Source organism: Asterias amurensis, chromosome 6, assembly GCF_032118995.1.
Source record: "Asterias amurensis chromosome 6, ASM3211899v1".
Lineage (NCBI taxonomy): Eukaryota > Metazoa > Echinodermata > Asteroidea > Forcipulatida > Asteriidae > Asterias > Asterias amurensis.
In genome coordinates, this window is record NC_092653.1 from 15124708 (window position 1) to 15148009 (window position 23302).

At 38.6% G+C, this 23302-nt stretch overlaps 2 protein-coding genes across 2 annotated transcripts in view; one reads left to right on the plus strand and one right to left on the minus strand.

Moving 5' to 3' along the window:
* Positions 1-12278, plus strand: part of LOC139939185 (glutamate receptor ionotropic, kainate 2-like) — a 104256-nt gene extending 91978 nt beyond the window's left edge. The window contains exons 8-18 of the mRNA XM_071934960.1: positions 215-409; positions 721-882; positions 1405-1521; positions 1781-1891; positions 2755-2946; positions 3639-3963; positions 4742-5219; positions 5995-6256; positions 7086-7163; positions 7525-7597; positions 7890-12278. Of these exons, the coding sequence (XP_071791061.1) occupies positions 215-409; positions 721-882; positions 1405-1521; positions 1781-1891; positions 2755-2946; positions 3639-3963; positions 4742-5219; positions 5995-6256; positions 7086-7163; positions 7525-7597; positions 7890-7909 (2013 nt within the window). The 3' untranslated portion in view covers positions 7910-12278. The remainder of the gene's footprint in view (positions 1-214; positions 410-720; positions 883-1404; positions 1522-1780; positions 1892-2754; positions 2947-3638; positions 3964-4741; positions 5220-5994; positions 6257-7085; positions 7164-7524; positions 7598-7889) is intronic.
* The window catches only part of LOC139939187 (tumor susceptibility gene 101 protein-like), a 47454-nt gene continuing 35703 nt past the window's right edge, over positions 11552-23302 (minus strand). The window contains exons 14-18 of the mRNA XM_071934964.1: positions 21282-21394; positions 19884-19976; positions 17551-17684; positions 16414-16516; positions 11552-15135 (exon numbers count right to left, since the gene is read on the minus strand). Coding sequence (XP_071791065.1) covers positions 15043-15135; positions 16414-16516; positions 17551-17684; positions 19884-19976; positions 21282-21394 — 536 coding nt within the window. The 3' untranslated portion in view covers positions 11552-15042. The remainder of the gene's footprint in view (positions 15136-16413; positions 16517-17550; positions 17685-19883; positions 19977-21281; positions 21395-23302) is intronic.

Here is a 23302-nt window from a genome sequence, read left to right on the forward strand (position 1 = left end):
CTTAGGCAAAGCACGCGCAACTGCCACAAAACTGCGAGCGCCAAGCTAGCCTTTTCCGAAAAAGGCTCCTATGTCTGTTGCCACCTGGCGTTTCAAAATCTCGCATTGGATATCAATGAAGACAAACTGAGTCAATCCTCATTGTATGGTACTGTGATTTTTATTTAGAATTTCCAGCCTAACAACACCCTCTTACCGCCTACCCCTCCCCCAGGAAATCATCGAAGATGGCGGCATGAGATTCCTAAACGGATCCACGGGGATCGTCACGCTCATTAAACAGCAGGTCAAAGTTCAAATACAACCTCAGGAGTTCTACAACGCTTGGCGGATACTGTACGAGGACGTCGACCGTGAGGACGACGTGAACGCCACGTACCTCTCCCCTGGGTACCTCAACACCGTCCAGGTCAGGCTAACAGTTTTGTATTTTCACAATTTCGAATGTAAGTGACATCAACAGGATCTTCCTTTACAGGCAACCAAATCTCAGATCTTGACACGTAGTGTACGAGAAAACGCATAAACCTGCAGGTGACAGGGCCTTTTCCATTTCTGCTCCCCATATGGAATAGCTTACCTATCCAAATCAGGTACTCCAACAATGTCCAAGCCTTCAACGGGCTCTCAAGACCCACATTTTCCCCTAGTCTTAGCTAGTCGACAGCGTCTTTTTTGTTTTGATTTATATTGTACCACTTCACTCAATTACACACACAGTTCAAAGCAGCCTACATGTACGACGCTGTGCGGGTCCTCGCGGTGGCCTTAGACGAGCTGGTAGAAAGAGACAAGTACATAGAACCCGAGAGCCAACAATGCTACGAGAGTAAGCCTCGAACGTGGAAAGGAGGCACCAGACTAAGAAAGCTCCTTCACAGGGTGAGAATAACGAACCAGAAATACAACAATATCTAGAGTTGAAAGATTCTAAGCTAGGGAGGCATAATTTTACAGGTGAAAAAATATCACAAAACAAAAGTGTCAGTATACAATCGAAGTTATCAGAGAATAAAGGTAGAAAACCCTTGTAGCACAAATTTGTGTGCTTATAAGTGTACCTGTAATTACCTTTTTATTTAAAAAAAAAACTACCTTAATTCAGGGGGAGCCGCTTCTCACATTTTTTTTTATACAATCACGGCTCAACCTTGCTCATTACCAAGTAACTTCAAATGCTAACAACTATTTTGAGTAATGGTTTTAGGTTTTAGGTTTATTTTTCATACCACTAGGTAGAACATGTACAATGTAAATGACAACTAATTATCGGAACTTAATTATAGTATGGGGAGGTTGCAGACAAGAAGCCTAAGCTTGTCTGGCCTCTTCAGAAAGAAAAGTGTACAGTGCCTTAAAGACAAGCTACTCGAAGTCAACTTCATTTTTTATTACCGTTGACAGACGGAAACGAATGGACTGATGGGTAACATTCGATACAACCACACCAACCTGAATGATGAGATCGCTGTGGATATCATCACAGTCGAAAGTCGACTGAATCAAACCAAGGCATGGAAGGTGAGGACACAGAGACGGGGTCAAATGTCATAAAAATGTATAAAGCAGAGTAATCTGTGAAAACAGTGAATGACCACTATGGACCATGTCACCCTTGGTTTGTTTTAAACGTAACGTAGGCATGTTGAACTTCATGGCTCACAGGTGTTAATGTATGGCTGAACCTAATGGTTGTTTCTTGTTACATGGTGCAGAATAAAGACTTTTCAATTGTATTACTAGGTTTTTCCTATATGAAACTTTGTCTGTTTCTTTTTAGATTGGATCATGGGACCCGGACAATCGACTGAATTTGGTCAAAACTCCCTTTACGCGGAGTTTTGAGCCTTTCATCAGTAACAATACAACCCTGCGTATTGTAACAGTAGTGGTAAGATATTGGGAGAATAGTTGTCTTCTAAACACCTTGCACTAAAAGTAAAAATGCATGTCAAGATTATGTTGCACGTCTATAACTGCACTTAAACAGCTACCTGAGCGGAATGTTTTCAACGGAAATGTTATTTTAACTTGTTTACAATGCACTTGTTCACAATTTTTTTCGTAATTATCGATTAAAAAATCCACGCTGCAACAAAGCGGCTTTACAAATTGGAGCTCCCACTTATGACGTTTTGAGAGTGATTACGTAACGGGGCTTTTCGCAAATCTCTCAGAAAAGCGCTGGATAAGGGCATTCGAAATGATTGTTTTTTTACACAATAACAATTTTTATAATCATATGAGTCGATTTCCTTGTTCATTGAAAACATTTTAAGTGAAATTCAGCAAAGTTCACGACGTGACATTTTCGTTCAAGTAGGTCTTAAGTCACACTGTCTAATGGTTTAGCATTTTGGGGAGTCAAAATAATTGTATGCATTGTTTGCGTCAGTCTGCATATCGGCACTGCACAGTACTAAAGCACACTATTTCGTTGCCACCCTCACTTATAAGTAAAGGCTTTCAAGCAATAATTTTCATCAATATTGATATGCAAACGATATGTTTTTATATCCAAAAGATTTGCAAGTTTGTCTAGCAAACTTCTTTATTTGTTAATAATAATAATAATCTAATAATGTCATCATTATAACGCATGAATCTAATCATTTAATGTATGAGTAACGTCTTATGGTACACATCTTCTTAAATTGATACCCTTACCTCATAATTATTGCTATGCATACTTCATCATTTGGTATGAACACATATGGATGAGGTATTTGTCGTTTGATATTCACAATTACTCAGGAGGCACCCTTTGTCAGCCGGGATGAGACAGTGAACGGCCACAAGTATTCTGGTTTCTGCATCGACATGCTGGATTTTATTGCAAGGGAGCTGAACATTAAATACGAACTGTACCTTGTACCCGATGGGCTCTACGGTGGAAAGACTGAAGATGGGACGTGGAATGGGCTGATTGGAGAAGTGTACTACCGTGTAAGTATATGGCTTTAAAACTATAATAAACTCAACTCGTGGAGTATATTGTAAATAGACCGTATTGAGTTAAACGCGGTTGGAATTAATATAGTGCGCCACCAAGTGCTCGTTGCGGAGAGGTCATTAGTCATAGTGCATTCTGTGGTAAATTTGCACTTCGTATCTAATTGAAAACTAAATCAACGCGCTAAGCTTCTTCATTATTTTGCAATATCTCATGTATGTACATATAACAGGGCTCTTATATTTTTTACTATGACAGATGACAGTTCATTAAAGTGCACATGTCTTAAAGATTTTGGTACTTTTTGTACAGCACAAAACCAAAACGTCACAGATTTACATTACTTTACACGGTTTAAATATAACGATGGTAGAAAAATTCCCTTAGAATATTTACTTGCCGCGGTGCTGTAGTTTTTGAGAAATAAGTAAAACAATATCAAGAAGAAAATTTTGTTTATCTCCTGAAAACAAAGCTCTGTGTTTTTTTTTCGTGTTTTTTTCTTAATAATAACTTGAAAATTAGTTAAGCTAAAACTTGTACACGTAAATTAATATATACATCTTCATTCACAGTGAGCAGGGATGTCATGGCTAAAAACTTAATCTACAGATGGTATCAAAACCCTCTAACTGCGGAACAATTTATCGATGAAATTCTCCCCTCACTTGTTTTTTCTTTGCAGCGGGCTGAGCTTGCCGTGGCCGGCATGGTCATCAACTCTGACCGGGAGGCAGTAGTAGACTTCACCAAGCCCTACATGAACTACGGTGTGGGAATTCTCATGCGTAAACCACAGAAGAAGACCAACATCTTTGCCTTCCTGGAGCCATTGGATTTCAACGTGTGGGGCTGCGTCCTTGCCTCGCTCTTTGTGGTCGGGATATTGATCTATATCGTAGACCGACTCAGTCCGTACAGTAGTTTTAGGCGGGAAAACTCCAATAACCAAGACGCATTTGACTTGAAAAACAGCATGTGGTTTGCCTTCGCGTCTTGCATGCAGCAGGGTAAGTATTTTAAAGATCGGATATTTTTAACTATCGAAATAGGCTTCACATAGAATAACCATTTTTACTCCATCATCTGTGTTTATTATTTTGCTTATCTATGTAGTATTTTGTATACAGTATTTATCTTAATAAGATGATTATGAAATAAATATTGACTTGAATTGAATCTGAGAGCTCACGTTGTAAGAAGTTTAAACAAGAGTGTCACTTCTCCATGAAATTGAAAATCACACCCACTTGAAGTTTGGTCAAGTTCAAGAAAATAGCATACAGTTGCTTATTTCGATGAAAGCAAGCAAAAAACACAAAAACCATTGTTGTTTTCACTGGTTTGTCACAGTGTGTAGTTCGGTCTATAAACACATCACAGGTCAGAATTGATCGTGGTGGCAGTGGTCCAGACCCATTTCAGGGTCAGGCTGATCTGATTGTCTTCTGATAGATCAAAGGTTCACATCCACAATTGACCTTGATTCCGGGTTGCAGTGGTCCTTTTCTGGGTCCTTTCCTGATTATTTTCCGAAAGAACAAAGTTTCACATTCTGTTTTGTGGGGTCTGTTTCACTGTAGGTGGCAATACCTCTCCCCTGTCCATCTTTGGTAATAAGGATAATAAGTAATAAGTATAATTCACACTCTAAAACATTCCAGGTCATATTGATCTGGACTCGGGGTCGTAGTGGTCCTGACCACTGTCAGGGTCAAGCTGACCTAAATATCTTCCGGGAGATCAAAAGGTTCACACCCTGTTTTTGGTGTGTTTGTTTAACCGTAGGTGGCGATACCTCTCCTCTGTCCATCTCTGGCCGTGTCCTGAGCGCCTTCTGGTGGTTCTTTGCCCTCATCATAACAGCCACCTACACCGCCAACCTTGCCGCCTTCCTGACCGTCACCCGCATGGAGAACCCCATCAACTCCCTGGAGGACCTGGCCATGCAGAAGACCGTCGTCTACGGAACCATCGTCAACAGCAGCCTGGCCCGCTTCTTCGAGAAGCGGAAAAACCAGCCCACGTACGAGCGGATGTGGAGCTTCATGTCCGACTCCGATGTCAACCCCTGGGTGCCTAACGCAGAGGCGGGTTACAAGAGGGTACAGAACGAGGAGTACGCATTTTTCTGGGACGCACCCATCCTGGACTATATCAAGCAGAAGGAATGTAATGTCATGACAGTTGGCAAGCCGTTTAACCTGAAAGGGTACGGCATCGCTACACCACAACACGCTCCATGGAGAGACAAGATATCACTGGTGTAAGTGCTTTTATACCACAAAATCCTCCAAACTTCAACATAATACGAATTGATGGGTTTAGGAGAGATAAACTTAAAACCCCTTACACCACAAAAACTCCATATTCAACCGCATGGGCCTGAAAATTTCAGTTGTCTAGCCAAAACCAAACATCCACTGTTTTGCCTTTTTAAAAACTTTTTTAGGCTATTTGTGGAGCGACCTGTCCAAACACCGAATTCGAGTAGGTCTGTCAAAGAGTCTGGGTGTGGGTCCCACTCAAGGCATTTGTGTCCTTCAGTATCAAATACTGTTATTCCTTTGTCGTTCGGCGGGACGTAAAGCTGTAGGTCCAGAGTGTTGTTCAATGCCCTAAGAACAGCCCATCTTCGGTACACTTATACTAGAAAAAAAGGGTTATCCCGGTGTTTTGGCAATGCCGAAAGCAGATTCTGTCCTGTCTCCACACAAGAGTGCTGTATAAATGGGTCCATACCTGTCGTCTTAAGGCACTTGACACCTCTGGTAATTGTAAAATAGTAATCTCCCCTTGGTGTACCCCAACATGCATAAAAACAAATCTGTGAAAAACTTTACTTCAGAGAGGGAGCCGTTTCTCACAATGTTGTACTGTCATCAGCTATCCATTGCTCGAATACCAAGTAAGTTTTAATGCTAACATTCATTTTGAGTATTATTTCCATACAGTGCCTGTCAACACCAACTGATTAGAGGCACCCATATTATATATAGTGCATTATAAGAACTCAGTTTTGTTATTATTTCTTATAACAGAATTCTAAAAATGCAGGAGGAGGGCCATATAGCGGAGCTACGGAAGAAGTGGTTCGATCGGGAGTCCAGCTGCCCCGAGGAGATGGACAACATGAACGCCCAATCCCGGGCCACGGACATCAATCTGGACCAGATAGCAGGGGCCTTCTATGTCTTAATACTCGGGGCGGTGCTGTCCTTCGTCGTGGTCATTGTGGAACACATCTGGCACAAGCCTTCGTTTTACAAGAAGAGGCAGAAAGAGACGGGCAGGATAACACTGGTGAGAAAAGTCGGACACGGGGTGTACCTCAATAGTATTTTTTTATCAATAGTTATGTTTCTGGTATATGAAACCAAATGACACTAAAAAGCGACTATATAGCACTGTGACTCAGAGGCCTGAATACACCGGTTTAGAGAAGACAATGGTGTTGTACCAAATACCAGTTGTGGATGCAAATAATTGTATACAAAACCTATACGCAAAATGCATAGAGACTGAAAACCCAATCCACTGTTGGCTCTAGGCTGAAGCAGGATTCGAACTGGGGTCTACAGAGGGTGAAGTGCAGGGAAGAAGCCACTGAGCTAACCGAATGCCCGCAAAGATTGGGGATTCGTCAGCAGAGTAAAGACCGATGGGTCAAGGATCAACGATAACGTTCATTCATTTCCACAGTTTCTAAACCAAAGCTGTTATTTACAATATAATACAATATGAATGTGTAAGGCCCGATGACCCCCGGAAATGGGTATAAAGGCCTTTGGGACCCGGTGTCACAGGGGTTTCTGTCCGCCGGATATTCCACCCCATATTGGAAATAAACACGGGCTGAAAGAAGATGTTTCAAAAGAGGGCGCTTTCAGAAGATTGTACACGTATGCAATATGGGGGTGGGGGGGGCATCGAATCTCCGGGGTACATAATCTCATACCACACCGGAACCCAGGTCAATTCTGACTCGTTAGATTTTGATTGATTGGTTTGTTGACGGATTGATTAATTGATTGATTTGTAGATTGATTGGTCCTGCAAGGCAGGCTGGGGGAATATCAGAACATGTCAACCTCAAGATATAATGGTATTAATTTGTTTCCCCTTTCCTTAGGACTGGTCTGAGAAACTTCCACCTCGAGAGATAAGAAATAACGGTCTTTCTAACATTGACAATTGTTCTTCCAGTAAGGTAAGTAAACACAATGAGAGGTTGAGCCACTCCTATCTGCATGAGCAAGAGTTTTCCCCACCATAACATTTAGACAGCTACTTACTTATTGGAAATTATCAAACGACAAAATACCAGTAACAAAACTTCCAAAATATTATGCCAACGTATTTCGAGCACAAAATACCAGACAAGGACATAGATAACTTGATGTTGTTTGCATTGAAATGGGACCTTATGATTGTTGATACATTCTGTATCGACCAGTTATCTTTACTTTATCTGTGCATCCAAGTATGGAATATAACTAAATTTACAAACACACTGTTACTGATTGCTTGGTGTCTTACACTTGTGTATGTTTACTTCGATTTTAATACAGCATTTAGTTGTTCAGGAAAACGACTCTTTAGCATTAACACCATTACGGCCAAACCCATGGAGTACAACAAGCAGTAAGTACCCAAGTTACAATAAAATTTAACAGATTACGCACGGAGACATTGATTGATCAAAATCGGAGCACGAAAAGTCCATAAAATAAAAGATTTAATGTTTTCTTCGTTTGAGATGTATAACAATCTTGCCTGCAGGAAGTCCATGTTCTTTGGCTCTTTTGTAAACATGTTGATTTCACAGGTTTATGGTTTACTCAGTGACCCTTTAAAACAGGATTGTGATCAATATGCTCTCAAATATAATGTGGATGCACTGTTCTAAATATATTCTTGTGTTCTCGTTTTCAAGTGCCAGAGAGTGCGTGCTAGTAACTATTAGTAGTACCACACCCCCAACCAGACACAGCTACCGGGGGACAAGCCTCAAATCCACGGGGGCACTACTTTGCTCACACACGGTCAAGAAGTCTAAGAAAGTGTACACCCAGCTTCCACATCAGACACAACCGGACGTCTTCCTCAAACAATCTGCTCCCAAACAGCCATCTTGGCTTTTCTCAAATGCATGGCAACCAACCCGAGATTGGAGCAGAAAATAAGTCTGGGATCCCTTTTGAGTACATTGTGAAACAAAGCGGGAAGTAGTATAGTCTGTTCCCGTTTTACATGACAGTATTATATAACATTGATCTCACATATAGGAAAGCTGACTACAGATAACAACGAACTCTCTTCAATCCAATGTCACAAAAGTTGAGTATAAAATCGTTTACAAAGCAAGCCATCCAATGCAAGGCTGAATTGTAAATAACTATATAATTATATCTGTTTAAAGTAGGTGCCGGAAGGGTAATAGTAGGCAATGCTTTCAACACATTACAATTCCATAGAGAGAAACTTTGGCCTCTCCTCTCTACCCCTCTCGCCTTTCAAAGCTCTGACTGAGTTCAAGTAATTTGACAGGTGAACAACTGATATTTTACCTAGGGCCTAAATTGTTTTTTGTTCAACTTCCAAAGTTTCTTTCATGCCCACATAAACTTTAAAAGGACCCGGGTCAGAATAGAATTGGAATGGTTTATTTGCCAATGCTTAAAAACAATCACAGGAATTGCTTACATCATAAAACACTATCCTATTAAACATACAATACAACATAAAACAGACTTTAGAACTACCATGCTCAGTGGCAGAGTGTGCCTCACCCCCTCCCCCAAATTGTTCCTGTACCCAAACACCTTCTTCCCCTCTCGTACAGATGTACCATTGAGCATTGAGTTGGTACCACTGGTACCAACCAACACAAACCCCACCTCTTCTTAAAAACAAAGAAACGTAAACTAATACACAAGTAAACGAAAACAAATCATCTTGAGACTTTCTAAGGCTACAGAGAGGGGGGGGCAACACCATGTCTAATATCAAGCAACAAATAAGGATTGAAACACATCAAGCACCAAGTAAGGACTGACCTGGAGAAGGATCCCGGATTGAAAATGTTTCCGGGTCACACTATAACCCGGAAATAGATATGGCACCTAGTGGGTCCTTCATCTGGAGTCAAAGGTAAATTTTTACCCCGGTTCTTTTAGAAATGAAGATAAACTAAAAAGATATTCATGTCAGGTCAAGGTCGTATCCGAATGCGAGACTTTGAAACGCGAGGTGGCAGCAGACTTACTTACCATTGTTTACGTTGTTCTGAGTTTGCGCACATAAACAAGAACAATGAATTTTAACCGTAAGTCGGTCCCTAAAGTCACCCATTAGCGGTTGCGGCTTAGTCGTTACATCAAGACATGCGTTCATGCGTAAACAAAACCCTTCGATTATAAAATTGAACATTTGAGACTCCAGTATTAAAACCAACTTTATTAGGCTATTAAGTTGTTAAATTTAGCCGGGAGAGAATGACGTGTAATGCTAAGACAAATCATAAATTCATAATGTGCTGTTTTTATACAACATGTAAATAACTCTTCTGTAAGTACAGTTGAAACGCATAGAAACGTGCTGGGCATGCTATTAAACAACTAATATTTGTAATAACTATGTATACATATTATTGTCGGGTTGTTTTATGTACATGACAACTAACTGAGAATCCTTTACTCATTTTTAAAGCGGTTTTAGTTGTGGTGCTGTCATTTGTAAAATCCTAAGATGCGTTAGATTGTTTAATAAGAGTTGAACATTGTATTAACTTGAAGGTGCTATTGCTCGCTGCTAATTCCACGAACAATGACGTCATAGGCCTACATCTTCCACTACGAGTTGGCTTACAAATATTGTGTCAAACTATTTTATTTTTATCACTATAGGCAAAAAGCCATTCGCATTATTCAGTGCATCTACATCTCAAACTAAACAAGTTACAAATTTGCGTGTCTCGCCAAATTTCCCTTAATTTTGCGTTTGGATATCACATCAAGGTCAAAGGTCAAAGGTCATAACTCGATGGTACGGGTGTTGATTGTTCAGGGAAGATACGACGTGATAGCACCTTTAAGCATGTTTTAATTGTCAAGATGGTGTAGGCTTTGAACTATAAGGGGATGATTAATTAAGAGGAGACAACTTTGTTAAGTACGATTTGCCTATGCTTACCAAATTCATGTGCTTTACCAGTTTCATTAAATTGGGTGCCTGCCCTGATATGATCAAGTAGATGACACACAAAATTATATCCTTTAAAATGTTATCATAAAAACCTCTTCAAATTGGATCTTGACCAGGGGGCAGTCATTGTATCCTGCCTTTTGACATCCCAACGTTTAGAGTGAAACATCTTCGAACTTAAGCTTCGGGAAGTATTGTACGTTTAAAAACAAATCCCCGACTGTGCTTTCATTCAGCCAGCAATTTAGGAAACTTAAAATTCAAGTGCCAGATTACGTGTTGGCAAGTGAGTAATTTATGTGATAACATGTCAGATTTGTTGAATTTGGTGCGCAATGACGTAAGGGAGGCTACACTACTCATGTGCATTGCCTTTAATAATTCATAATCATAGACGTTAAACCAATGTTTGTGTGACAGAGAGATTGGCCTTGTGGGAGTTTGCCGAGTTCCCTTGATGGGAAGATCATTCAAACAAACATTCAAAACATAATATACGCGTATTTCAACTACAAGATGTACACAACTATAGTCTTTGGTTCGAAACGTTTGTATGATGATTTTAGCTGACAACTACCGCGTATGTGCATAAAATAAAGTATTGGGACCTGAAGTGACAAATAATGTCATTTATTGTGATTAACATGTTACGTTTTTACACATTAACAGTATTAATAAGATTCTGAATTAACTCTTTAGTTTTACCGCCCAATTTTCCCCCTTTATTGTAAACACCTTTGTCCGTAAATGTATAGTGTCCGAATTGTCTTTAGTATTTAAAACAAATTATTGATAATGTGAGAATTAAGAACAATATTGGAATAAACTCAGCACGTTCATTTCTATTTCCTACAGTTTACGTGTGTGAGACTGGATTCTTTAATATAGCCCTTCACGAAGTTAGGGCTTCTGCTCACAGGCTCCAACTTACTTGGTGCACGTCCGCTATTTTGAAAACGTGTGATTTCGGAAGGCTTCAACCAGTTGGATGGAGGCTAAGCCATAGTTTCGAAAGGGCTATATATGAAGTGTCTTGTGACACGTTCCCTTAGATCGGACGAGTTTGTCTATGAAAAGCATTTGAGATGCATTATGTTTAGAAAGATGTTTTAAAAGTAGAATATAAGAATTCCACCCAAACATGGCTCGAAACACTATTCCTTATACGTCGTAAACTAATACGACCTACGGTAAAATAAATTACTCTGGTAATTTCTGGTGATTTTTAAAACAAAAGGTCCAGATTTCCGAAATGAGGGGGCCAGGGTGCGTCCCCAAGGTGGGAACACGGACATCAGATGTAGTGCATTTTCGGTGCCGCGCGCGTGTTTATATTGTATCATACTTTTCTACACAATCATTGCACACTTTCCACCAGAGCCACGGCTCTCATTTACAGTTTGTGCTCATTGGCTGAGCATACAAGTGTCGATATTTTATTTTCCGATAAGACCCCATAATATTTGCTAAATATTTATAAAATATGCAATTATAATAATAATATTAAAAGGGGTCAGTTGTGCATACAGGGCAATTTAAAAAAAATTAAATAAAACATTTCTACTGTTTTTTTTTTTAAGGAAAAGTTCAGATACCAAACCAACTACTTGATTGTCCCAATAGCCGAACTGGGTATTGATTAGTTTATTCAACAAAATGAACAAGTTATCACCACTGGAACTAAATCCTAAATGGAGAGAAGCAATCATGGTTTATAAATCGCTCTAGAAATCAACCCAAGACATAGTGTGAAGTCTGGCTTTGGAAAAAGAAAAGATCAGATACCACCAACTACATGTACTGGATTGTCCCATTATAGCCGAACTGAGCATTGGTAAGTTTATTCAACAATCTTCACTGAAACCCATCCTAGGTTGAGAGAAGCAATCATGGTTTATAAATCGCTCTCAAAAACAACCAAGACATAGTGTGAAGTCTGGTTTTGGAAAAAGGAAAGATCAGATACCAACCACTACATGTACTGGATCGCCCATTATAGCCGGACTGAGCATTGGTAAGTTTACTCAACAAAATAACCATAAAAACAAACTATCTTCACTGAAACCCATCCTAGGTGGAGCGAAGCAATCATGGTTTATAAATCGCTCTCGAAAACAACCCAAGACATAGTGTGAAGTCTGTGTGAATTAAGTAAAATCAGCATGGCTGCTTATCGATCTTGCTCTTTCTCAAGCAACAACAATGCCAAATGAAGCAAAGGAACCAAGGATCAAAGACAAAACACATTTCAATGTTAAATGTAACAGACATGACATTTTGACATTCTAAAAAGTAGGAATATTTTGTTGAGTACAAGGCTTACCTACATGTACACTTGGAATAATCTTAGGAATACTCTTCAGGCTATTGTTTTTTCTTTAATTTTCCTTTTTCGAATTTTAATTGCAAAGAAATCCGAAACTAGACTTAAAGTCATTGTACACTTTCGGTACAGAATTTTGTTTTAAGTTCACAGATTTACAAATAACAGGGTTTACAAAAGGTAATGGTGGAAAGACTTCTCTTGAAATGTTTTTCCATGAAATGCTTTACTTTTTGAGAAAACATTAAAACAACATCAATCCTCTTTTAAACACATGTTATGAAACGGCGAAACGTGCGGAAACAAGGCTGGGTTTTCCCGTTTTTTTCCTGACTCCGATGACTACTTGAGCCTAAATTTGTTATTTAAGGTTTGTTGTTTTATATATAAGTTGTGATACACGAAGTGTGGGCCTTGGACAATACTGTTTACCGAAAGTGTCCAATGGCTTTAAGTAGGAAGAATATCTTGCCTGAAAGATAACAGGTAGACTTGAATCAAGTCTTAGATCGCGGTTATTCTTCTGCATCTCAGCCACGAAACCCCCCCCCCCCACATTATTAGCTTTCACGCAATCTAACCGAAGGCTAAATGATGAAGTAAGATCACAAGAGGGAGCTGTTTGTAGCGACTACAAGGCCACGATCGAGGACTTGGAACTAAGTCTAGATACTGTAACATGGTACAAGGCAACCAATAATTTGTATTTGCTTATTTATCTATTTATTGATTATTTGTCGTCTGCTAAGCAAAACTGGTCAATGCTAAGCAAACTGCCCTGGAACCAACACATAATGCACATGATTGAATGATCAGTTGCATACTTATTATAATAACAATAGTAAAATTCATTATTTACAATGCATATCTACAGTATTAAGCGTTTATACATCCATCTTATACAAGCCTCTGTGAAATTTAAACTAAAATCTAAAAGAATCAAATCTTCCAGGTTCCAAAAGGATATCCACCTTGTTGAGAAATATGTTTTGCTCATTACACACATAGCTGCGAGAGTTATTTTTTTTCGCAAAAATAATATTTGGATACAGAAATGGCTCCAACACAAACTATTGAAAAAATTACTATACTTTTGTACATGTATTTGGCGTTCATGTCCAAAGCCACTGCCCTATCCATTTACATGTATGTGGACATGGTCTTATTTATGGACAATTTACTACAGTACACTTTGATAAAATATCCTTTCCTGAGCCCAACACTTGGTAGGGCACTATATAGTGATTTGCCCAAATTAAAAAAGAATTCCCCGTCCAACGACACTTATGGTTAAGCGACAGCACAAATGAGCCACTATCTGATAAGACTTCAACGATCCAACCAAGCCAAGGATAAGGTATGTTTTGGGTTATCAATGTAAAGACAATAATATATAAATAAGAGCAACAACTGCATGAATGAGGGCATTACTGACAATAGGTCCTAAATATTGGAGGCAAGTTGAATTGATTGCATGTCCATCTTTCGGCAACCAATGGAGTTTAAGATTCCAAGGATTTTTTGGAACAGTATCCTAAGCACAATTTAAAAGCAGAGTTTCTTGTATAACCTGAAGAAGACCTTCTTGTGTTCATCAGGCAAGACGTAAAAAGTCTGAATTCAGATAAAACTCTGGAATTTCCCATCCAGAGAATAATTGGAGTCCATGTGCACTTAAGGGACTGTTACGACTAATTCGACACAAACCAAATTTATAGCGCCCTCTACTGAAGAAATGAACAACTGCGGTGTCTTTTTGTGCAAATGGCGCGCGGTGCTCAACTCTTGCGCGCCCGGATTGGTGTAGACAGTGTACGTTTGGTAATTGGAACCCAATGGTAATTTTAATCATACATAGTTGAAGACAAACTATAAACCTAACTGGTGAAAATTAGGTGGTCGCAGCCTAGAGATCCATGTATTGTCAAAGGCCTCAAAGCGGTTATGTCCACACATGAAGAATAAGCTTAATAAATGAATTTTCTACGAAAGGAAGAGTAAGTCTTGACACTCATGGTGACAGGTCTATTTCTTCAGCTGCGCCACGCATCTGGAACTCTCTACCATTTAATCTTCGATCTTGTCCTTGTACCACAACATTCAAACCTCTTCTCAAAACTTATCTTATGTCACAGGTTTTCAAGGACTTATTTTGTTGTGTCTGGTTTTTCTTTTATTGTTTTTGTTTAGTTTTTTGGTTTTTACTGCGCCTTGAACACCCAGCGGGTTGGATACATGCGCATTACAAGTCTTATTTTTATTATTATTATTATTATTATCATCTGCAAATGGAATACACCATCTGAGAAACACTGTTGTCTGTAACGCTCCTTGGGAGATTAAAAAGGGAAATCTTTTCCCTCAACTGCAGTACTTCGAGGTGAAAAGTTTCTCAAGAATACATCATACTATATAAAGCTAATTTACCTCTTTCCAAGTAATTTTTTTTATTGGCACTTATTTGCGGAGTCATTACCAAACGTATACAGACCCTTTGTTCACCAAAGTGTTTTTTCATTGATCCAAGTGTTTTTTTCGTCTTTTATTACCTGCTTCTTGTTCACATGACCAGGTCTCGCAATCCAGCCGTTTGCCGTACCTTCTGAATGTGTGCCCGTAGAAGGAACTGCTTTCGAGAAAGCTCTCGGACATGCTGTGCATAAAAAACAAATTAAAAAACACAACCAGTATTAAGGGTTGATCATTTGAAAATAAAAAACAATAAGTTAATTTAAACACCTCAACAACTCTCTCGAGAAGCTCGATCGTCAGTTAGGTTATGGGGCCCAAGTTTCCAACCTGTCTATTTTTCTGTCGGACACTCGAGCTTCAGAGGACCCTGGGACAGTCGATCCAAAGCTCCTCCCAATAATGTTCAGATTTCTTGATAACTGCCTCGGTTCATGTCTACGGACCATTGCTACCAGTTCTGCTATGGCGACTTCCATGTATAGGTCACTTGTCTTTGATCAGCTCTACTGGCCCTTAAAGGGCTCTAGAGAACGTATGGGAGTGATCTCTTCGCAAATAAATTCGACGAGCTTATGCTTCGAGAGGCTAAGCGTCTAAAGACTGATGAGTAAATCAACCTGCGCTGACCCTCTAATAAATCTTCTTCACTGCCCTCCCGCACCAACGACACAGGCAGGAAAAGCAGCCAAGGGTCTTTTTGTTGCTCCTACTATTCCGATTTCCGTCACCCCAGGACCAACTTTACTCGCTCGACAGCCAAGCCCAGTTATCGTTCCTAACCCTCTACATCCAACACAACATCATCTAGCTCAACCCACTCCTACAAGACACAGTGGCCTAGAGGTCCCAAGAAACATTGACTCCACATGTCATTTACCACATATCAATTTTTAGACTTTGCTCAGAAATGGACTTCAATCACAAAAGATTCTTGGGTCCTTCGAACCCTCTCCTCAGGTCACTAACTCGGGTTTACAAGTCCTCGAATTTACAAGTCCTCCACCTCAACCTTTCTGCTTGGCGGAGCAATTTAGAGAGAGAGATCGCTCTCCTACTAGAAAAGAAGGCTTTACTCCCTCTTCCTCCTCGCAATACTGGACCAGGTTGCATCTCGACCTTCTTTCTGGCTCCCAAGAAATTCAACCAGTGGCGACCGATCATCAACCTTCGGCCCCTTAATGCCTTCATTCGACCCAAGGGTTTCCGGATGGAAACACTAAGAACTGTCCTACATTACGATAGTCACGGATACTTGTCTCATGATCACACGGTGTGTCATCATACCAATATCTGTATCCGTAGACTTGCGAAACCTCTCAAATGTGATAACCATCAGGCAGATATGGTCCATAGAAATGTGTACATGTATCAAACACTCTAACACAATTTGCATGGAATGAACATGTGTATTTGACAAAGCGATTCATTCTTGGGGTCAAAGGTCACAAAATAGTCTCACCTTCAAGAAGGCTTCCAATTCTATGGTGTTCTTCCTTAGGGCTTCCATGAGATAATAATAGGTGTCTTCAATTGTCATCTCCTCAGCAAAGAGATTAAGCAACCTGCGAAGAAACATATAAACATTACACAAACGAGTTATCTACACTGACATAACACATACCTACTAAGATGTTTTAAAGCACTCTATACTTTCCCCAAGAAAAGAATCCATAGACATAAATGCTACTCAAATTAAATCAGTCTAATCTAGGTTGCCCTTCTACTATTTTAAAGTCGTATACTATTCTAGTCTCTTATTTTAATGCAAATGTGCAATAACTTGTACACCTTTCTTATATTCAGTCAACTCTTGTTTTAACAGGATTACTGGGACTGGCCAAATTGCCTCGTTATGTATAACAAGAATTTGGATAAAAAACAACACCCGAATAACATGCTTGTGATATTTTTCAAAGGACTCAGGGGAAAATACTGAGTATAGAGTGCTAACACACATCAGTGTTATGGGTAAGAATATTCTTTATCCCCGATGCAAATTTAACATCTATATAAGACAACAGCAAAACAAAGAAACAAAAGCATAATGAGAGCCGACTGTACTATCTTTTCTTAACTATTCAAGTTGTTTGTGATATCAATGTTGTTTTCATCATTGTAAACCCACATGGTTTATAGTCTTATATAGCGCACGTATCTACCAAACAAGGTACTCAAGGGGGTTAGTGTTATACAGAAAGATTGGTTAAGTTATTAATTATGAGATCCAATTATGTAGCACCTTATAAGGGTTTACAAGGTGCTATGCGCTCACAGCAGCCACAGCCAGGAACACCGGGATGAACCCCTTCTGTTTTCGATAAGTGCACTGGGTTCTTTTACATGAGTTACACAGCACATGGGACCAACGGCTTTACGTCCCATACGAGAGGACGAGGCAATGGTTAAGTGTCTTGCTTAAGTGTCACGGCTGGGGATTGGAACCCACACTCTGCTGATCAGAAACACCCGAGTTTGAATTCGGTGCTCTCTACAGCTCAGCCACGACACTTCTTGTTTGTAGTCTTTTGACTTTTTGTTTGATTGGAAAAACCGAGATGAAATGAAATAAGGAAAGCAAGGAAAGTTTCAGACTTACTGTTTGTACAGTGGAGTTGTTGGTATGATTGCTTCATCTATATCCATTTGATCTTGCCCATCCAATTTACTTAAGGCTAGCCTGATTTCTTCATCTTTTTGTTTTAACAAACTGATGTCCTTCTCAAGATCCACCTTCATCAAACACAAAAAGTCAATCATTCAATTAATAATTGTTTGTCGACACTGTGTTTTTAAAATTGTGAGTAATCTTCTAGGCCAAGGTACAAATTCTAGGCCAAGCTACAAATTAACTGAGAATTTAATTTCTAGGCCAAGCTACGAATTAACTGAGAATTTAATTTCTTTTAAGACACTGGACACTATTGGTAATTGTCAAAGACCATCCTTCTCACTTGGTGTATCTCAACAAATGCATAAAATAACAAACCTGTTGAAATTTGAGCTCAATTGGTCATCGAAAGTGCAAGATAATAATGAAAGAAAAACACCCTTGTGTCACGAATTGGTGTGCTTTCAGATGCTTGATTTTGAGACCTCAAAATCTAATTCCGAGGTCTCGAAATCAAATTCAGGGAAAATTACTTTTTTCTCGAAAACTACGTTACTTCAGAGGGAGCCGTTCACCTTTACCAAGTAAGGTTTTATGCTAATTATTTTGAGTATTTACCATCAGTGTCCACTGCCTTGAACTCAACGACTGGTTTTGAATGACAAATAATCTAGGCCAACCTGTAACATGTATTATCATGTAATCAATACATCTACACAGTACACACATTAAAAGTTAGATTTGGCAGCAGTGTACCACCATACACAACCCGAGCAGTTAAATGGTTTCAAATAGTTTGTAAAAATTTGTTTACCACAAGTGAAAGAAACGCAAAGAGCTTTCCCAATGGTTCCCATATAAACTCTATGACAAAAATAAGTTGAAAGATATTTACAGATATCTTTTTGGGGACGGCATTTATAGATTCCTACAACTATCTGGCATAAAAATATAATTAATAATATAATAATGTTAACTAGGCCTATATGTTGAGGACATTCACTAAAGACAATATCAATCTAAGTTTAAATATCATCCAATAAGATTTAAAGTTAGTATAATCGTTCACTGAGAGACATTAAAACCAAAGTATTTAAGCAAAAATCAAAACCATTAAAGTTAGTTCAACTTAACAAATACAATCAAAATCCAAATCACAATAAATTTTGTTTTTGAATGTAAAGTAAAAAGGTTTAGCATTGAAGCTGAAACGAGAAAGAGGAAACACTATTAAATACAAAAATATCTAGGAAAAGGATGACTATCAAAGAATACAGTGAAATATTGCAAATGGTTCACATGAAATACAACAAAAAGGTGGACAAAAAATAATCATCAACGCACATTAAAAGATAAAATCAATATATCATGTAAACAAGAACAAATCAATGCATCACATGAAATAGACAAAGAAAGGTACACATAAAATGATCATCAATGCACAAAGACAAAATCAATATCATATAAACATTATTATAAGAATGCACATAAATGTAATGCTACAGTATAAATGATTCAACATTATAGAAACATTCATCACATAAAATATACAAAGAAAAGTACAAATCAAGTCATCAATGTACAAAAAAAATCAATGCACATTTTCAAAAAAAAAAATAAGGCACATTTTCAAAAAAACAACACCATCCACCCATGTGACCTAAAATTATTATAAGAATTGACAACGATACAATGCACAACAATACAATGCAAAACAAGATATAGAAATCATCTTCAATACACTCATTGAACACTCAGCTACGAAACTCCAAAAGGGGAGCAAGTTTCAGACTTCACAAGGTGAAACACTCAGTCAGTGCTAAGCTAAATAGGAAGCAATACATGTGTAATACAAAGATTAAAGGCAGTGGACACTATTGGTAATTGTCAAAGACTAGCCTTCACAGTTGGTGTATCTCAACATACATGTATGCATAAAATAACAAACCTTTGAAAATTTGAGCTCAATCCGCCATCGAACTTGTGAGATTATAATGAAAGACAAAAAACACCCTTGTCACACAAAAGTGTGTGCGTTCAGATGGTTGATTTTGAGACCTCAAGTTCTAAATCTGAGGTCTCGAAATCAAATTCGTGGAAAATAAGTTCTGTCTCAAAAACTCAAAAAAGGTTTTATGCTAATTATTATTTTGTGTAATTACCAATAGTGTCCACTGCCTTTAATGAGCAATATGGAGCCAGACTAGTTTCCTCTTCAAGTCTCTCTTTGGTTTCATAGATATGTATGGAAAAAACACCACTATGGCTGCTCTATAGCACGCCTACATCCCAGACTCATCATTTTAGATAGATTGACCTACCTGCTCGGTTTCCAGTTTACTGATAATCTCTTCCAGCTTTTGCTGACCAGTCTTCAGTTTTTCCTTTGTGACAGCCAGGGAGTCAATTTCAGCCTGAAGAGGTGAGGGGGTAAAACAACAAACTTTTAGGGGGAAGGAAATGATGCTCAATAATTAACAGGTCAGCCTCCCTCACTTTTGGGCCCAGTTTCATAGTGCTCCTTGATGGTAAGCAAATTTTCATGCTTGATGGTAAGCAAATTGTCATGCTTAATATAGTAAAACAAATTTTATAAGGTGTAAGCGTATTTCACAGTCTAGCAAGAAAATTATTCGGCCACATTGCACATTCACCATCAGACTGGGCACCTGTCTTAATCCGCAAGGATAAAGACAGGTCCCAGTTTTTCAGATCCAGTGATTCCATCCGATACAATGATAATGGACATGATGGATAAACGTGCACAGTGACATGAGCTTTCCATAGATGCCCAAACAGTTCATTCCTGTCACGTCAGAGATAGAACTCGACTGCATATCTCTATCTCAAATGTATGGGGTCAAAGGTCAAAACACATGCCGGTTTTGATGCCAGTCTCTGGCGTTATTCACGAGCCTCGAAGTAAGACGTCAGATGTTCAGGTTAATTCACCATTGACCATCAGACTGGGCCCCTGTCTTTATCCTTGGGGAAGACAGGTCCCAGCTTCTCAGATCCAGTGATTCCATTGGATACAATGATCATGGACATGATGGATAAGCTTGAGCTTTCCATAGATGCCCAGACAGTTCATTTCTGTCTCGTCAGCAATAGAATTGGACTGGGTACATGTATCTCTATCTGAAATGTATTGGGTCAAAGGTCAAAACACATGCCGGTTTTGATGCCAGTCTCTGGCGTTATTCAGGTGCCTCGAAGTGTAACGTCAGATGTTCAGGTTAATTCAGCATTGACTTGCATTGCGACACCATTTATCTTCATGCAGAAAGCATCAGAATGTTAGCATGCCTTTTTGTGTGCTTTCAGATAGCAGCTTTATGCAATGAAAATCGCACAGTAAGCACAAAATCATTGGTTAATCAGCTCCATAAAACTGGGCCCTAAAAAGGATAAGTTGAATAAATCAGAAATTTCTTTTGTTTTAAAAAATATCTGAGGTTTAGGAATTGGACCAATTTGATTGAGCAGGATAACATCAATTGTTTTATGCTGACTGTGCAAAATCCATTTTCTAGTGCCGCTCACCCTACGACAAGTCAAAAATAGCCTTTCAGCGTTTACTGTTACCAAATGGCGGACAAATAAATCTATTGTGAACGCTCAAGCTCATTTCCTAATTTATTTGGCTAACTGCGGAAAATATGCTAACCCGGGCCTGTGTTTCATTGTATGCTATGAGCACTGGTCCCCAGCCTTACCTGTAGACCATCATACGTATCTTGGAGCCGTCGTTTCAGTTTATCCTCGACGGCCGACCGGATCGAGGCCTTGATTTCATCTTCAGAAAGCCCAGAGTTTTTATGACTCGTTCCTACGCAAAAACAAACAACCAAGTGTCTTCAACTAAACGTCATGAAACATGTCTGCATTCAAGTCACAATTTCACACCCTATTAAAGGATTTGGGTACCTTTTTAAAATGTCCAGATTACATTAAACTTAGAATGTTTGAAGATAATGATAGTGGAAAGCTTCCCTTCACATATTACTCACTGAGGTGCTGTATTTTTTGAGAAATGAGTAAAATAATGTCATGAAAATACATTTGTAAACGATTCAAATAATTTTCTTCTCATGAGACGAAAATTACTTTCATGACATTGTTTTACTCATTTCCCAAAAACTACAGCACCTCAGCACGTAATATTTTCAGGGAAGCTTTCTACTATCTTCAAACAGTGTAAGTTTAGTGTAAATCTGTGGACATTGTGTTTTTTGTCGTACAAAAGTTACATAGACCCTTTAATGTTTAAAGAATACCTTATGCGCAAAGTAAATGTATTAAAGGCAAAGAAAGAGAATGCATTGTTCAAGTAAGTTCAGTGATTTCATTTGAATCAATTCAACTTTCATAAAATTTGAAAGCTTTTTCATCACATGAAATAGACACAGAAAGGTACACATAAAGCAATCATCAATAAATATTCAAAAAATTAAAAAATGTCATGTATACATTTGACCAAAACATTGTTAGATTCATTTAGAAGAATACCCATCAATGCAATACAAAAACAAGATGTTGTTCAACACTATATTCATCACATAAGATATACAAAGAAAGGTACACATAAAATGATCATCAATGCATATACAAAGACAAAAACAGTCTCTCGTGTATAGTCCTACTGACTCATGTATACATTCTACAAAAATATTATGGTAAGATACAATTATAAGAATACACATCAATGCAATGCAAAACAAGATATGATAAATGGTTCAACATTATAAAAAACAGTCATCAAAATGAAAAAGACAAAGAAACGTCGCATCAAATGATCACCAATGCAAAGACAAAATTAATACCATGTAAACATGACCAAAACATTTAAAGATATGATAAATGGTTCAACATTATAAAAAACAATCATCAAATGAAAAAGACAAAGAAACGTCGCATCAAATGATCACCAATGCAAAGACAAAATTAATACATGTAAACATGACCAAAACATTTAAAGATGCCATTGCGAGAATGAACATCAATACAATGCCCCAAAAAGATATAGAAATGGTTCAATATTATATAAACCTGTGACCAAAACATTACTGTACCTGATGAAACTATGAGAATACTCATCAAATACAATGCAACACAAGGTAAATAAACTCATCGTCAATACACTCATAAAAATCAACAACTCAATGTCTGAAAAGTGGTTCAATAATTTCAAACACGATACGGACAAAAATGTCTGTCAACACCACACTTCTGGCACAAGAGAAATGCAAACAACAAGTACATACATACATTGTATGTATTGACAATACACCAACATGTAAAACAGTGCTCAATACATAGAAAAACAAATCTGGTAGGGGTAACGACAGGCCCGATACTTCACGTAACATTTGACTTCGTGCACCCTTGTCATTGCCTTGGTGCCCTGGAAATGCTCAAGTAGAAATTGTTCCAATTTCGTCATGGAGTGCCCTTTACCAATGAGAAAATTCCTTAGTGCCCTTGCCCTACCAAAACAAAGCATACACGTACATGGCAATACACAAATTGTATAAACCAAGCTCAGTATATAATAGCAAAGGAAATCCGGTAGGGTTCTATAGCCGATGTGACCTCTGACGTCACACGAAAACCATAACATGATTCGCGCCCATACCGCCGGGCAAAACCTTTGTGTTTTGGCAGCCAGCTACATGTAGAAAGTGTATGCAATCTTATTATGACTACGCAACTCAGTGCCCGGCGAAACATGACGTAT